At 41.7% G+C, this 16,763-nt stretch overlaps 1 protein-coding gene across 1 annotated transcript in view; it reads left to right on the top strand.

Moving 5' to 3' along the window:
• The window catches only part of SNX29 (sorting nexin 29), a gene marked incomplete at its 5' end in the record, with an annotated part of 100,189 nt that extends 85,116 nt beyond the window's left edge, over window positions 1–15,073 (top strand). The window contains one exon of the mRNA XM_010214877.2: window positions 14,944–15,073. Coding sequence (XP_010213179.2) covers window positions 14,944–15,073 — 130 coding nt within the window. The remainder of the gene's footprint in view (window positions 1–14,943) is intronic.
• Between the last annotated feature and the right edge of the window lie 1,690 nt (window positions 15,074–16,763).

Genomic DNA, 16,763 nt, shown 5'->3' with positions numbered 1-16,763 from the left:
AAATAGGGAATGTCTTTGAGCTAACAGGAACTTTTTCTCAGCCCCCTTTCTACAGCTAGTTTTAATTTCCCTGTGTTTGAGCATCGTGCAAATCAGATGAGTGTATTAGCTGGTGTAATAGCTATTGCAAATCTTATTTTGCTTCTTGTATAAGAAAGTTTATGAACACTAATCAAAAGTATTTGATCATCTTTCATTTCTAGTAAATGTGTATTTGTGGGGTGTTTAAGCTCTACCAAGTTTTTGAAAAGCTTTGATTAAAGAAGTAGGCTTGCTTTTCCAACTACGAGATGTCTGAATGAATAGAGAACAGAGAAAATACATGAGAGGTGATATTGTCCCTTTAGTTTGTCTAGCAACCAAAAGTTCCCTTGCATTTGTGGTTAAAAGCAGGTTGCAGCCGTGTCACAATCTTCAATGTGCACTGGGGAATATGGCAACTGCTCCGGTGTGTTGAGCAGCTGCAGGTGTTGGGCAGTTGTGCACAGTATCAGGGTGCTTATTGGGTAACAAAATGCTGTGGGGAATTTGAGATAAAAATAAATAATAAAAAAAAAAAGGTCATCGCCCAAATACATTAAAGTGTGGTGTCATTTTAAGTGCGTGCCAGTTTCAGTAAGTGAAATTTTTTAAGCTTGCTGCTCTATCAAGAATTAAATAATGGCAAATGTGGCAAAATAAAAACTTACTTAATAGATTGTGCTCAATCTAGAGTGGAAATGGAATTGAAAATATAAAACAGCTTTTTAATGGAATTTAGTTTTGTGTTTTATCATGGCTACAAAAAGGAAAATAAAGATTTTTCTGATAATAGATTCACATTGTAAAAGTGTAGTTTCAGATGAATAACCAGATGTCCTTTAATGCTCTTCATTATGTGTTCATGGGCTCATCTGAGTTTCCAAAGTGGAAAGCAAAAAAATGAATAGCTTCCCAGCCATTCAGTGGTGCAATTAGAGACGTTCTGGAGAAATGTCCTAAAAATGCCTTAAACTGTTAGTTTGCACAAAGTGTGTTTTCTGTTGAAATATCTTTACCTGAACTGAGAAATGACAAATTTTGAGGCTGATAAAAGTATTAAGGATTCTCCTTGTCTTTGCAGGACATAGGTCTTGTTACAGCCAAGCTAAATGATAGTCACCAACTGCTGCTAACATGGATTAAGTCATATTCGACTTCTCTATCTCTGGTTTTAACCCTTTTTCACTGATGTTAAGCACATCTTGAATATGCAAGCCGAGCTGAGAATTAATGAGATTAAAGCCTCACCAAAATGGGTGAGCTAACTAAAAGCTAAGCTGATGAAGTGAATTTTATTCAGGCTATTTGAAGTTCCTTTTATTTAATATCTGTCTGCCTCAAGTGAATAAGATATTTTTGTATTTAATTAGGAATTACAATTTTCAAAATGCTGCCATGCATATTTTAGGTTTCTGATGAATCTTTCAGCATAATTCAGGATATTTAGATATAAAATTCTACTTTTTTTTCTTTGTTATCTTCTGTCTTTAAGTAATAGAAACTTAAAGCAAAAATGCACAATCTGGTGTTGAATATTTGTGTCTCTTTCCTAAAGCAGTAGAACATGATTCAAGCTATTTTTAAGGTGTTTTGCATTAGTCTAAAATAGCGTGATTTTTTTTTTTTTTTTTTCTTACCTTTGGTAAGTATATCATCTGTGTGCTTTTCAGATGGGTTTTGCTCATGGAAGCATTTGGTAGCTTCTAAATTTACTTATATCTAGATTGTTTTTTCCATATGGCATCAGATACACGTTACTCATCCTGGGATCTTAAGTTTCCCCCTTTTAGGTTCTGGGACTCTGTTTCCGCTTCCTTGGCGAGAAACTTCTCCCTTGCACTGTGCTAAAATACTGCTGTCCCTGTTGACTGGCATCAATATGCTGTGTGTTTATATAAGCTTTCAAAAAATGTCCAAAAAATGTCCAAAGTGACATGGATAGAACTGCCTTCCGTTAATGTGCTGCTCAATTTCTGATTGCGAGTGGTTGGCAAATCATGATGGTTGAAGGTTTTGCCTTCAAAGGGGGTTGAAATCTGTACAGGATTGATTTTAAAAATGCATATGCTTAGATCACAACATATTCCTGCTTGAATAAGTAGGAAACTTCAGTCTACTCTCCTACTCTTTCTCTCCTAGTAGTAGTAATGGCAGTTCCAGGTGTTTTTGCAGGTCATTGACCAGTTTACATCATCTCTGCAGGCAGCTCAGTCTAATACCCCTGGCCAAAGCTTGCCCATGCCTCGTGATTGTCTAATCATTCCTTTCTACAGTGTAAACCACTTTCCAGCCCAATTAAATCACTAAGATTCTTAAAAATTTTCTTCAATAATGGTGTAGTTTAATTTAAAAGGATTTTCCATGCGTTTTCCCAACTCTGCCTGTAAATGAGGCTGAACGTGTGTCTGTTTGATGCTGTATTTTCATAGCTAGCCTCTCCATCCACAGGAATTTGCCTCCTTATTCTGCTGAAGCTTTCTCACCCAGTGGAGGGCAGAACAAAAGGAGTTTGTAACTGGAAGACTAGTAGGTGGGGAATTTGCTAAAATGTTGGGATCACAAAAACATAAGATTATTATGTTATCGCCCAGTATATATTTTTATGTAGCACCCTAGCAATCAAAGATCACCAGACTTGCTAAAAAAAAATCAAAGTGAAGATTTGTACATGATATAAAATAACTTAAAATAATTGATGATAGGCTTTTTCTCTCTCCCCCCTTTTTTTTCCTATATCCCAATTTGAAATTATGTAGGAAACTAGAATGATCTGGTGACAGTTACTGGACCAAAACGGGGCCTAGTGATAAGAGCAGGTGATAAGTGCACCCTACAGGTATCTCTGAGCCGTCTGCATGAAGCATTGCTTCAGATTATTGCTCTGAATTCCTCTTGCTCAGCAGTGCACTAATATTGTGAAGAATAGACCTTAAACAAGATCCATTGTCCAAATCTACCCAAACTCTTTGGTATGAAATTGTGCTTCTCAAAGAGTTCCCTTCCGAAATCTTGTAAAATAGATGCCATTTTTTTTTCCACCAGCTGAACTTAAACTAGCTGATCTAAAATTGCTCGTTAAATTTCTCTTTATGGAGATTATTTTAAGAAAATTGCCAGGTGTAGATATTCTCAGTGAAATATCAGCCTGTGCAGCTGAAGCTTACCTAACAGCTAGTTGTAGAAGGAGGGAGTTCTTGGGAGAACGGATAGGTAGGGGAAGGGAACCATCTGCAGGTCCCTTGCAGAGAGTTAGCGCGGCACCGTCAGTGTTTTGGAAAGTGTTCATCTAAACATGTTGTTTTGTAAGAAGCCATCTGGTCACTCAGAGCAAGCTCTGTGCAACTGCAGATGGATACGATAGCGTGGGGATCCATAACCCTTACTTACCGTTCGTGATCTTCAAAACAGTGTTTTAGTAGAGACCCTGTTTGATGATATGTTGTTCCCTTGTGTACAGTGACAGCTTGAGCACTCCCAAATCTGGTCGCTGTTTCCTGGAAAGGTGGAGGACTGAAAAAGCCCGCAAAAATTGGAGGAGAAAAATTTCCAAGTTGCGTTCTCGGTACAGCTGGAAGCAGATTTGACGTAGGTAGTGTGGCATGAGGGCTTCGAGTAGACGCAGCGCATAATTTCTTTATTGACAGCTTCCCATATCTCAAGCCCTGAAATAATACCCAAAACACTTCTAGTGTATTTTTTTAATGAGAGTTTGAAGAGTGCAACTGAAGAGCTAGGTATTTATTTAAATATACGTTCACAGAATGAATAGAAATTGATTAATGGCACTGCAAAACTTACATAATCATTTGTGGCTAATAGTATATTTGGAAACGGCACAGCATGCAACAGTGGAACTTTAGGAGGGTTTGGAAGTCATACTGTTTTCACAGAGGGTGCCATTATTTCCACCACTTACTTTCTTTGATGTATTACGAGGAACTGAAGGATTTCTGCTTGGCTGTTGCCAGCTGCATGGTAAACCATGTCACTTAAAGGGACAATAGTGTGGCCTGAGTGATGAGACCTGGACAAGGCTGGATCTGGAGAACTGGGATAAGTTCAAAGTTGGACTTTGAAAAATATCCCTATTTTCTAGAATCAGGATGGATAGACCTAGAGATTTGTGAGGCTGATCAACGTGATTTATAACAGGTAACTCCAGCTCTGGTGTAGGTTCAGGGTGTGTGTTTGCAAGAAGTCCTTTATCTTGCCGTTTTCGGCTTGGATTCTGCTAAAGAGAAGCTTGAGTTTTGCCATCAGCACAGGCTGTCCAGTAATTCACTTTTATTCCAAGACTTCCTAGAAAGGGGAAGAGCAGAAGAAATCCCAGAGCAGTAAATGTGCCATGGATCGTGCGAAGGCAGCGCTGCCCTTCCCGGGGATCGCACGGGCCAAGGGATTTCGTGTCTTTGCGTGGGAGCAGCGGCTCTAGGTGAAGGAAAGGCCCCTTTGGTAGTTCTCGGTGGCATTTGCAGACGTTTTTGGCACAGCGTATTTATGTAGTCCAGGCTCAGAAACATCGCAAGGCATCCTGCAAACAGGAGTCTGTGTTTGCTGCAAATCTCCTGAATGTCAGTGTCTCTGTTCAGTTGCTCTTGAGGAATCTCTAGCCACAAAGAAAAAAAAGTATTAAAATACACTTGGGATAATGTCCTTTAAATCAGGAATTGTTATGTATAAGTATACATAAATATATGCATTTTCCATAGTTGCTAGAGTGGTAGAATTTTTTTAAAATCAATTTGATAATGAAATAACATGACAAAAAATTTCTTTGATTGCAATTGTTAAATTAGAGTATTTAAAGAAAAAAAATGGTTATTTCACTAGAAATCAAACCCAAGATTAAGCGTAATCATTGGGAAAAAGGAGTGAAAGACTCTTACTGAGAGTTGAGTCTCTAAGCTTCATTGCTTCCTTCTAACATAGGAAACAATAAAGAATATGCAATAAAGTGTGATTTAGAAGACTCTGTTTCATCTATCTTACATTGCAGCCTGCCAGTGCTTATTCATGCTCCTTTCTGTGCAACGCTGACAGCCAGGGATAAACGGATGCATCCATTCAATTGCATGAAGCAAATAATCTGCAGAAAGGAGGTATCTTTGTATTTGTGCATGTACATGGCATTAATCCAAGCCCTAACAAGTTTGTTTATGCCTAACTGCACAGTTTTTCAGAAGGAGATGGGTTATTTCTTTTCCTCATTTGAACTCATAGTGGAAAATATTTCAGCAGCCATCAGTCTCAAGTAAAAACAGCATGAAATAGCTATAGGCCAGCATGGAAATTCCCAATATCCTAGAGAAGCTTCATTGCTTGGCTTGGTTAATCTGCCAGCTATAAACAGGCTCCATTGAATTCTGCTGTATTTCGGATGCTATTTTTGTAGTGTATTTTTAATAGATTTGGCACTGTGGTGGTGGTCCCAGAGTCCGGGAACAGTTAGTGAGGAATCCGAGAACAGCTCCCTGCAACTGTAGGCACTAGCCCACTAATAACAAAACGTAGCCGTGTGTTCTGTGTCCGGACTTCCCTGTCATATCTCTTCACCTCATTAACAAGTGACTGAAGAAAGGGGCTCTGGGGAAGTGAAGACATCTGTGCAGAAGGAGCAGCGGCAGCTTCACCGCAGAGCTCCGCTTGGTCTGCGGCGAGCAGGGGCTGGCCCGGGCCAGCATCCCGGGAGCACTTTGCCACGTCCGTCTGCATACACATAAATCGGGCTCCTCTCATCTTGGGTGCTGCAGTCAGAGGAGCTGTGGAGTTGTGAGTCCTGATGCTCGTCTGCTTTGTAGTGCTTTCTTGAGCTTACTCCTGCTAAAATAACCCAATTTTAAGCAGGAATTGCAAGAGGGGTTTGTACTGGGGCAGGGGTAGGGGTGGCTGCCACCAGGAGCAGATCCGCATCAGTTTTCCTTCAGATCTTCATATAGGAATTGCACAATCCCCCAGAGTTTGACTACCCCAGCAGTACTGTGAAGGATTATTTTTATATTAAGATTGTAAGCGAAATCTAATTGCACTTAGTATAAAGAGTTTAGTAAAACACATGATGTGCAGTAAGAAGGAGAACTGCTAGTATGTGTGCCTGCAGGGACTGCTGTTCAGTGCAGAGAGTGGAGGCAATCTGGGGCTCATAAACAGCTTGCATAAACGCGCTGGATTTTGCAAATGCAAAATGAGCCACAGAGCCTGTCTCTTACTAATCCACGTCTATTTTAACTTGGAAATCTTGTTTCTGAAATCTTACTATAAGCTTTAAGAATTCATAAATTAATTCTTTGCAAGAGATTAAATTAGTGTAATGCAGTTTCTGCCTAAGTCAAGAATATACTGGACAGCTCTGTATGTCTGACTCCTTTTAAAAGGACGGGATACTCCTGCCCATTAAAGATGATAAATCTCAAAGCAGTCGCTAGTGATAATGTCGGTGACAAAAGGAAAATGAGATGGGGCTGGTTTCTATTATCAGGCAGAGTGAAAATGTTACCATCTTTTCATCGTTACTGCTATGGCCGAGTAAAATGCACCTAAATCTTGATGTTTCCCGCAAGCTCCAGTGACCAACTTTTTCTAAGCATAGAGCACCTCTATGTTTAAGGGAAAAAAAATCCTCTGACCGGAGAAGTGCTGCTGTTGCAGTCAAGTGGACTTGTACGTGCAGAGCCCTCGTTGAGCCCGTGCAGTCCCTCTGCGAGCAGGAACCGGAGGGGCAGGCTATGTACGGTACCGTGTGAAACCTTTCTGTTCCCCCACTGCTTGCAAAGCAGAACTATCCCAACGGAGATAAAATCCTGCAGCATCTCCCCTGCACGTCCACTGATCCATTTCTAAGGCAGGCAAGGCGATACCTCCACAGCTTTTGCAGGTACTGCTTCGTTCAGTGTTTGCTGAGAGCCATTGAACCCATTCCCTCCCCCATGGTGTGTTGGTCTTCTGCACCCCCAAACCTTCATGGGGCTGGAAGCCGTGAAGGCAGAGGAGCCTCCTGGGCAGGTCACAGGCCAAAGGTGAGAGTGGTTTTAGGGAGCCCGTGACTTCCTCACAGCGTGAAACGGGTCAGGGCTGTGAAATGAGAATGCGCAGCAGCCCCCAAGCCTCAGCTTTAACTTTGTGCTACCCCCTGTTCTGCGTGAAAGCGCTGCAGGGGAAACCTCTGTGGAAGATTCACCCCATTGCTGTTGCAAAGATGTTTTTAATTGCTTGGATCAAAGAGGTGAGAACCTATTGGCTGCTCATTTTTACTGGCTATTCATGTGTAGGATTTCATTTTCATCCGCTTTAGATCAGTTTATCTATTCCTAGCATTTAATCTATTTTAGAATTACTTTTTATATTCTTCAGGATCTAAGATCCATTTCCAGAAGGTGATAAATCAGTAAAACAAAAGGAAACAGCTTTTGTCAGTCCCTGCAGCTCACCCATTCTCAGCTTTGTTACTAACGCTTCGGGCAAAAGCACAGCAAAAATGTCAAATGATTGTATTTAAATTTAAATAAGATAATAAGTCTTATCTTCCTGACAAGAGCGAAGTCTGGCCTTTTAGGACAGAAGGAGCCTTATTTATCACATGTCCTATCTGTGAGGATGAAGATGCTTAATCTTTACTATAGCAGAGTTATGAAACACCACCTTTGCTTCCAGGCTCCGGGCGGTTATCGTGTGTGTGTGTGTGTGTGTGTGTGTGTGTGTGTGTGCAGGGTGTTCCCCCAGCGCCGCCTGGGTGCAGGACGCGTGTCCCGCACGACGGTGCGCATGGCCTGTCACCCGCTCGGCACCCGGCAGGGCTGCGGGGGGGCTGCGCTGCAGCACGATGGAATTCTAGAGCTGCACCGTGCTGCTCTGCGAGAAGTATGTGGTTACGTCCGTCGTCCTCCCAGGAACTGCCAGATGGGTGATTGTTTAAAAATATATATATATATGTGTGTGTGTTATTGCTGTTTTCTTTCTGCAGAGAAAATAATTGGATTCTGACTAAACCAGAAAACTGATCTCGTTGCTGATCGCTCTGCTCTCCTTGTGTTCGTGTGGGTTCTGGCTACTCCATCGCCAACGTCGCATCCCAGGCTGGACCCCGTAGTTATTTCTTGCGCACTGTCCTACCTCCTTTGAGAGCTCCCTTTGCGAGGCTGCATTAAGTGTAAACATTAGCACTCGTTTTCATTGCCCAGAATAAAGTCCGCATTTCCCTTGTGACTCTGTGCACAGTACTCAGTTCTGTGCTTCGCTGACCTGTTCTCCCCTGCTCCCGCCGTTGTTTCGGTGCCGGGGCGCGCTCGGCTGCGCCGTGCCGGGGCTCCCTGCAGGTCGCCCATGTCCGTGTGCTGCGTGGGGCAGCTTTGGAAATTCTTTCGCTTAGAGAAACTAAATGGAATAGACAAAAATTAAGACTTGTAGAAAAATCTCCCCAGAGTTGAGCTGAAGCCATTCGGTATTTCTGAGCTTTGAGGCCACAGACCTGCCTGGTCACTGGTAGTATCCAGCTGATGGTGGAATTGCATGAAGATGTCCAACCAACCCACCAGGAAGGACTCTTGCTCTAAAGCACCATTCATCTCATTTTTGTTACTAACAAATCTTCCAGGAAAATCTTATCATCCTGTCGAGTTTTAGGAACAGATTTTCATTTGTTAATTTTCACGTTCGTAGTTATGAGGAATGAAGGGACTTGACAAAAGCCATCTATATGTCTTAATAGAGCAATTCAAACTCAAGCACTTTCTTGGAAGATTAAAAAAACACAACTTTTTTTTCTTACTGTTCCATTTGCTCTTATGGTAATTGCAAAAGTAAGTTTTTGTTCTTAAAATGTAAAATAACCATCCTACTTGTTGCAACCGCAGCCCTTAGCCCCCGCTTAGCTGTGAAAACGCTGGTGGATTGGCAGAGCAGGAGGTGGGAACTGCCCTGCCTTCCTTCCAGCCCGCGTCCGCCTGCGCGTGCGGAAGCGCATAGTCACTTGGGGTGGTACACGTGTAGTTACGGAGAAGGCTTAAAGGCAGAAATAGGAGCTAAATTTTTAACTACAATCAGTGTACGCAAGTACATTAGTAGTTCATTAACACATAAATGATCGGTGTCAGCAGGTAGGAAAAATCCTTCTAATTATTCATATTTTTCTTCTTTTTGATATTAGGAAAATCAGAGGTGATGGTCAGTCTCTTTCTCACCGGTTGGCATTGAAAGGTGGTGGGACCTTTCTTGTTGTGCAACTGGGTGGCGGGAAGCTTTGCAGTTGTTAATGATACAATGCCTCCTACTGCCATCATCTATATCAGCACCTGAGAAGCTGCTTTCTGTGGGTACTTCCAGTGCCAAACACACTGTGTTGCTCAAAAGATAATTTGGTAATTAAAGCTCTTTCTGTCCTGTGTCATCTTTCCATGCAAACAGCGTGTGAGCTTCGGGGAGGGAGCGCCTGGCTAGGCAATGTACTGTGCTGCTGTCTCTGCAAGCTGAAATTGCTACTTGTCAAGCAAGACTTTTCCTCCCTTTATTTTCGCATATAAGATGCATTGTGGATCCTCATGCAGAAGTCTTCTGTTTTTACTTACCTCACTATTTTCAATAAAAACGTATCCTAGATCTGTCTCCTTTTCCCTTAAAGATGATAATTACAGCGCGAGCAGGGAAAAACAAACCCAGGTATTCACTGAACACTGTTCCTCTGAAAGCAAATCCTGCATTTTGTTATTGCATAAACAGCCTTGGAACACATTCAGTTTCTGAACCATTTGCTCAGTCTATTATACAGTCCCTGAGAAGTGGTAGCCTGTAATGCTTACACAAACCTAACTAGCCCCACATCGAGTAAAGGCTTCACAGGGGCTAGATATACAGAGCTACATTAGCTAAATTTATCATCTTTCAAATAATTGAAATACACAAAATATAGTCATAACAAATATAAATAAATGGTGTTTCATGGCAAACATATATATATGTGTTTGTTCAATTATTTTTTGACTTTCTAGTTCGTTGTGTTACATTCCACCAAAAAAAAGAAAATAATAACTGTTTCTGAAGGGTGGTGCCAATGGGTGTTAGAAAGCCCAGGCCTGGGCTTGAGGTACAAGTATTGCTCTGAAGTTAACGAATGAGGGGTCGTTCCTGCAGGGTGCTGAGCATTTCACGGGCGAAATGGAGCACATTGAACCCCAAATTAATCACTGCAAACGGATGCTAACTGGATACTAATCTTTGTCTTATGCCAACTTCAAAGTAAAGTAAGAAAAAAAACCAGATCATCAGAATTATGTGAAGTGTCTTGGTTTACGGAATTATTCAAAAGTTGATGCAGATGATGAATATGATAAAATGCCAACATGGAAAGAGACTTCTAGAAAGAGGATGTGCAAATTGGGATTGTTCAGATTAGAGCAAATTTAAGCATGTGTTTGTAATTATTTCACAGCAAGAAGAGAATGAATGTGTTTTTATTATGAATACTGTGTTCTGCTGTGGAGATGTGTATTTTGCAGCAGAAAGAGTTGTGTAACATTAAGCAGTTGACTAGAATTGACATTTTCATTTTGTGGTCAGATCTAGCCTTGATAGGAAGCGCCACCATGCAGATTTTAACCTGTTCTACCAGAGCATCTTCAGGAGTTTCAGGGTCTTATTTTACTGTAAAGGGGTCATCTTCACAGAGCGGGGATCACCACTGAGCACAATGAGCAGAGATGTTGGGAAACACAGTCATGACAGTGCAGAATTCATTTGGACTTGTCCTACAACGATCTTCATCATACAGATATGGTTTAATATTACCTTTTTGAGGAGGATCTGAGTGAAGTTTTCCATGTTAAATATTGGGGTTATAGCCAGAAATCAGACAAATATTGTGACAAAGGAAATCATGGCCAAAACCTGATGAACAAAGAAGTCATTAGGTTTATTGCTCAACTAATGCCTTTCTTCCAAAGCCATTTTTAGTGTGAAAAATATTTTCTAGAATCAGGACCACCTCCAGACATGTACTGAGGGGATATCTATGAAAAACCTGATCCCGAGCTTTGCTGTTCTCACAGCATGTGCTTACACCTTCCATTCCCGTGTCTCAGTCTGCTACAAAAGTTCTTCCAGTTACAGCCCCATTATTTAGGTTTTACAAAAAACTTCTCTCTCCAATTTTATCCTGAAGAGTTGGCTGAATGAGGTGGGAAAAACATTTCTTTCTGTAAATGTTCACGACCTTGACTAAGGAAATACAGCAGCTGCAGCTATTATCTATGCAAAAAGCAGCACCGAGAGCATAGTTCATAGTGTGCTCCAGGGAAAGCTAACGAATAAGCTCGGAGGGATGAATAAACTGATGACAAAGAACAGCTCCTGCAAGCTCTTCTCCGTGGATGCTCCTCGGGCAGAACCTGACACCAGGACAAAGTCGATGGAGGTGAATCGGTTTCCGGAGCGCAGCTGGGCAGATCCATGGGCAGGTTTAAAAGCTGAGCGGGGCGCTGGGGTTGGGAAGGTGCTGCCCGTCCCTCACACGGGGCAGGCAGGCGAGGAGGAAGAGGAGGAGGAGGAGAGGGCAGCCTTCCTCTGCTGCGCAGGCTAGTCCCTGGCCAGCATCCCAGGGTCTCCAGAAACAGACCCTGTCAAGTGGCTCCGAAGGTCAGAGAATGAACAAAATCGCATTATATTAAAAGTAAACGAGTGCAACTCAGGTAGCTGTGGAGTTAAGAAGTGAGTTTTTGCCACAGGGGCTTGGAGTAGCGGTTCTAGCAGAGCTATTCCTAGGAAAGTTGCTGGGCTCCTGGTATAAGAATACCTTTTCCTGGTTTAGATTTACATATTTTAAATGTGTATTTTAATCAAAGTGAGCTATCAACTGTACGTGAACTGTGACTCTTGCCAAAAAGCTGTCTGGAAAACTTTCCATTGACCGAGATAGATGAGAAAGTGGATTTGCAAACATTGCATGTAGGTCTGCAACCCAGGCTGGCAAAAATAGATTCAGAACAAGTCTTCCTGTTTCATCTTCATGTGCATTTGCCAGAAAGGACCATTTTAAGCTGTTCATACTTTTGCCTAAAAGTCTGTGGAATAGCTGACCTGCTAAAGGGTAAATTGGTTTGGAAAGGCGTCTCATTTAATGCCAGCTATTCTAAGCATAGCTGGGCCTCTACTCCAGAACTAAATCATTAAATCCAAGAGAAGCAACAGCAGGAAGATTCTTTTCCTCCTACTTTATTAACATGGGTTTGGCGATTGTAGTTTTTTATTATTTTTTCAAAAAAAAAAAGTAAAACTTTCTGGCTGTTGCTTGAAAGTTTGTATTTTTATGGTCCAGCTATAGCTCAGATAGACAGGTTGAGCTGGCAGGTTTTCTCAAGAGTTTTTAGAGTGAGGGCTAAGGAAAGGAAAGGGGCTTAAGATGGATGGTTTTTAGTGTGTGACTTTCTTAGTAATCTGTGCTTTTCTTCCCCATATGTCTGGTTCAGTTGAGGTGGGTCCAGCCAGCTGAACGCTGCAGCTGGCCAAAACCTGCTGTTCCTTCTTCATGCTGCGTGGATGACAGTCTAAGTCCTGTGCTTGAAATTGCTTTCTGTAAATGTATGTTATGCAGTGTTTTTTCTTAAAATTTGGCTTATTTAAAAAATGAAGTTAGACATTTAAGTTTTGCTTGGTTATTAGATATCTGTGGTTTTGTAGTAGCATCATGTAAATCAGAATGCTTACATTTTTTTGTCCTTCATTCACACATATTGGTGTTCTTGTAACCATCCCAAAACCATCTTATTAGCTCTTATTTCTGTCAAAACAGATTTATATTGATCCATATCTCTTCATTTAAGAGAATTTGTTCTGTGCATTTTGTACCTTTTTTCCTTTGAGGGAGTTTGCCCTCCAGAAGCGAGAAGTCGCTTCACATTGGGCTGACACTAATGTCATTTTATGGTCATGCCAGCAGGAGGAGCTTGTGTATAAAAGTGGTCTCTCAGTAAAGCCAGCCCAAATCATAACGACTGCTTTTGTGGCATGAAGATACAACATAAACTTCTGTATCCCTGTGAAATGACTGGCTGCCTGATCCTACAGCACTTAGCAGCAGGGAAATTAACTTATTTGAGACAAGCCAGATAAGGCAAAAATGTAATTTTATTCCTTTCTATATCTGATATTTACATGTTCGTGTAATTTAAATCCTTTCTATATCTGATATTTACATGCTTTCGTGCTTGCATGTTCTGAAAAATATGTATTTAACACAAAACACATTTCTGAGCACTTCCCATGCTCTATTTTAGACACACCATAGGATATAAACATTGCACTCTAGCTTTTTTAGAAACATTGTGGAAATAACAAGTATCAATGTTTGAGCAGCAATTCCTGTTATCGAAAGAAATCCATGCTAACCGCAGAGCTGGAACTGGGTTCCCAGTGAAGATCAGGATTCCTTCTAGCATCTTAGAGAGCACTGTTGAGTTTCAAAATAGAAATTCATGGGAGCAGAGTTGTTACGATGAAACTCTAATGTCTTTGGCTACCAAGAATTAATAACATGCTATATTAATTTTTACTGTTTTGATTTTATTGACAAGCAAATGAAGTAATGAAACTCTAATTTGTAAATCTTGTGGTTATACAAGAGGAGGATGTGTATCAGAGATATTTTATGCAATTTTGTCATGTAGGAAGTGCAGTGAAATTAGAGGCTTTTTCTAAATTATGGTTACTTTGGACCATTCTGCTAGGAAATTTCCAACTAGCAATATATGTTGCCATTAAAAATATTTTCTGGTAACGTTTAACATCTGAATTGGGTAGATTGTTCTCTGCGCTGGTTTTCTTTTATTTCAGTGCATAGCAGTAAGTGTGCACGCTGGAGTCACAAAGCGAATGATACAGCTGCTGTGTCTTGCCAAGTGCTTCCCTGATGCCTCAAAGGGAATTTTCCCCTCGGACCGAGGCCTTGGAAAAGGCCAGTGCTTTGCTCGGATGTCCCCCGTGCGGACCTGGGTTTGCTGGTGCCTTATACGGGGCTCTGAGCTGTGTGGAAAGTCACTGCAGGGGAGAGAGAACTGCAGGGAGAAAATTAATTGCTTGTTTTCAAATACACCCGTATTTATTTAAACTGGCAAGCACTGCAGATGGGCATCTCTCATGGGCTTGTTCACTCGCTCTGGAGATAGGGCTCCTAAGTTTCTCTACGTATAAAAGTAAGCCTGACTTTGTATGCTGTGTAATTTTGTTACTGCCTTGCTGAGCTGCAAAATGCAAAGTTTAGTTATATTTATTGATTTGTATGTAAACAGTTTAATTTAAAACCATGCGGAATCCTCTACAAGAATGGCAAAAGTACAACACTATCCCTTTATACTGTAGTTTCCCGAGGAGTCTATAGCCTCTGAATGTCACCTAGGTAAGCTGGAATTTTCTGTTACTGCTTGTTGTTGAATTTAATGTACTTCTTCTCTGAGCCTTTGCCAAATGGCTCGTTCATGTACAACTAGTCTGTTGTGGGCCAGAAGACACTGAAGGATTCCCACCAGGGATGTATTACTAATGTACTTCATCATGTAATGATACATCCATCCATAATTAGAGGATTGTTAAGTAGAGCATCATCCAAGCTCTTGTCTATTTTGCTTGTACTCTTATCACTTCAAAATGCTTATCCCACCATTTCTGAACTTCAACCCATAGAGATACGCTTTTATCTTGTAATTTGCAGTCTTCCATGAAGTATTCAAAATACTGCTAGTGCTCATTTTCCACAGAGCCCATTTGTACTCGCCGCGGAGTCGGCAGCAGCGGGAATGCAGCTCTGTGTAGTTACAGACACGTGCTGTACCTTGCGCTCATGTGCCAGGCTCCATAACATCTGCTTTGTCATGTGCGGAACGACTCCGGAGCAACCCAGCGTAGCTTCAACTAGCTATTTCCATCTCGTTTCTCTTTTTTTCCTAGTGATATCCAGCCTTCTGGAGAGCCCGTAAGCAAAAGCAGTCGCTCGAGAGTGGCCCCGCGCTTCCCCAAGCTCTCCCGCAGCCACGTGAGGGAGCCCCGCAGCCTGGAGCCGCAGAGCGGGGATCTCTGACGCCGTGAACGCCGGCACCGCGAGCTTCACGCTGCTTCCTCCTTCCTTCCTAGACTATATAGGCCGTTCTAGAAGCTCCCGAAGAGGCTCCAGCTGCACCAACTCAGACCCTGAAAAGAGATATTCCTTGCTAAGGGGCGTCTCCTGGCTAAGTGCTTTGGAAGGCAGTAATGGCTTTCTCCAAACAACAGGTAGGCTCTTGGCCAGAGCCCCGCACGCCGGTGGGCATTGCCGTGTTTTGTCGGGCTGCGGTGCACGTATGCGCTTAACTCGGCTCTTCTGAAGTTGTTCTGTTCCTGTGAATTCCGTGTTTGTGCTGTAGTGCCTCCCCTTCTACACTTCATTTTTTCTCCAGAGAGACATGGGTGTCATGTCAAGACAATTTTTTCTTTAGAAGAATAGCTATGATTATCACTACTTAGTATGTCAGAAAGATGTGCTTAAAACAACCTCACTAATTTATTACCTTTTGTAAATAGAAAAAGACTGTTTATGTTTTTGCTTTCTTTTTTTTAATTGTAAACCTCTGATACACACAAAGGTTTTTAAATAAACTTGGCAAAGTAAATGACAAGGGAAAAAAACAGTGCCGGTGGCAAAAATAGCTTTTGTATGTTTGTAGTTAGGTATTCCCAGTAGCTTTCATTTGTGGAAAGTAATTGTATAAAATCAGAGAATGTAATAATTTTTTAGTGATGTTTCAGTCTTGCTGAAGTAAGGCTGGGTGCAATATTGTTCATGTCTACAGACTACCACCAGGATTCACAAAGTTAACATAGTACGAAATAGCATATTGCCATTGATTTATTGCTGGCATTACAGAACCGTCCTTCATCATTAACGGGCAGCTTGGAATTCTTCTTTTATAAAACCACTCCCATGGTATTACTTCAGAATTGCCTGAAATGGAAGTGCCTGTTACCCATCACCACTTATTGAAAAGTAATTTGTAATGGTACTATTGTGAGTAACTAAAAAAATTAGCAAGAGTTATTATAAGTGATGGAAGTTCTGACATGGATTAACTGGAATCCAGTTCAGTATCCATTAGTTGCACTGCCGTAGGCAGTTAATTATATATTAGCTATCTTCTTTTCTTTATTAAGTTTAAGCAGTGTACATTCAAATTTTCTATCAAATGTATTCTGTTTTTCCTTTGTGTGAGAACATCTTTCTTTGCAGAAGTTCTTTGGATAATCTGACTTAAATTGGTGTATCTTGTCCTTTTATCGTCCATTTGTTATATTAAATTCTCCCATCGATAGATACTGAAGTTCTAATACTTCCCTGCAGAAAAAACAAGCCAATTATTAGTAATGCACTTTCTATCTCAATGCTCGATTGAAGTTCTAGCAGACGGAGCTCCCTCTCGCAGGCCTGCGGCGCGCTCCGTGTCGCCGCGTCAGGCGCGCGGTCTCCTCGAGCGAGGACAGCTCCAGGCTGCAGAGGGACTCGTGTTCGTGGCTCGCACGCAGCTCCGAACCGCAGATCCCCTGTTCCTCACGCCAAAAAGCACAGCGTGTGCATTGCACTAGAGCAGCACGTGGCAAGGGGGAGCGGATAATGCAAGAGGAGAACTTGGGAGCCAGCTGATTTGTGTGGACTGAAGGATGAGCTGCTGCCAGAGGCTTGGCTAGCGGACCTTTATTTAAGGGAGAAAAGAGAGCAAGTAGCTTGCCAGGTAACGCCT

The sequence above is a fragment of the Tinamus guttatus genome, unplaced genomic scaffold (assembly GCF_059628265.1).
Source record: "Tinamus guttatus ecotype Peru unplaced genomic scaffold, ASM5962826v1 Tinamus_guttatus_pri_ptg000172l, whole genome shotgun sequence".
NCBI classification, from domain to species: domain Eukaryota; kingdom Metazoa; phylum Chordata; class Aves; order Tinamiformes; family Tinamidae; genus Tinamus; species Tinamus guttatus.
This window is presented reverse-complemented; position numbering and strand designations above follow the sequence as displayed.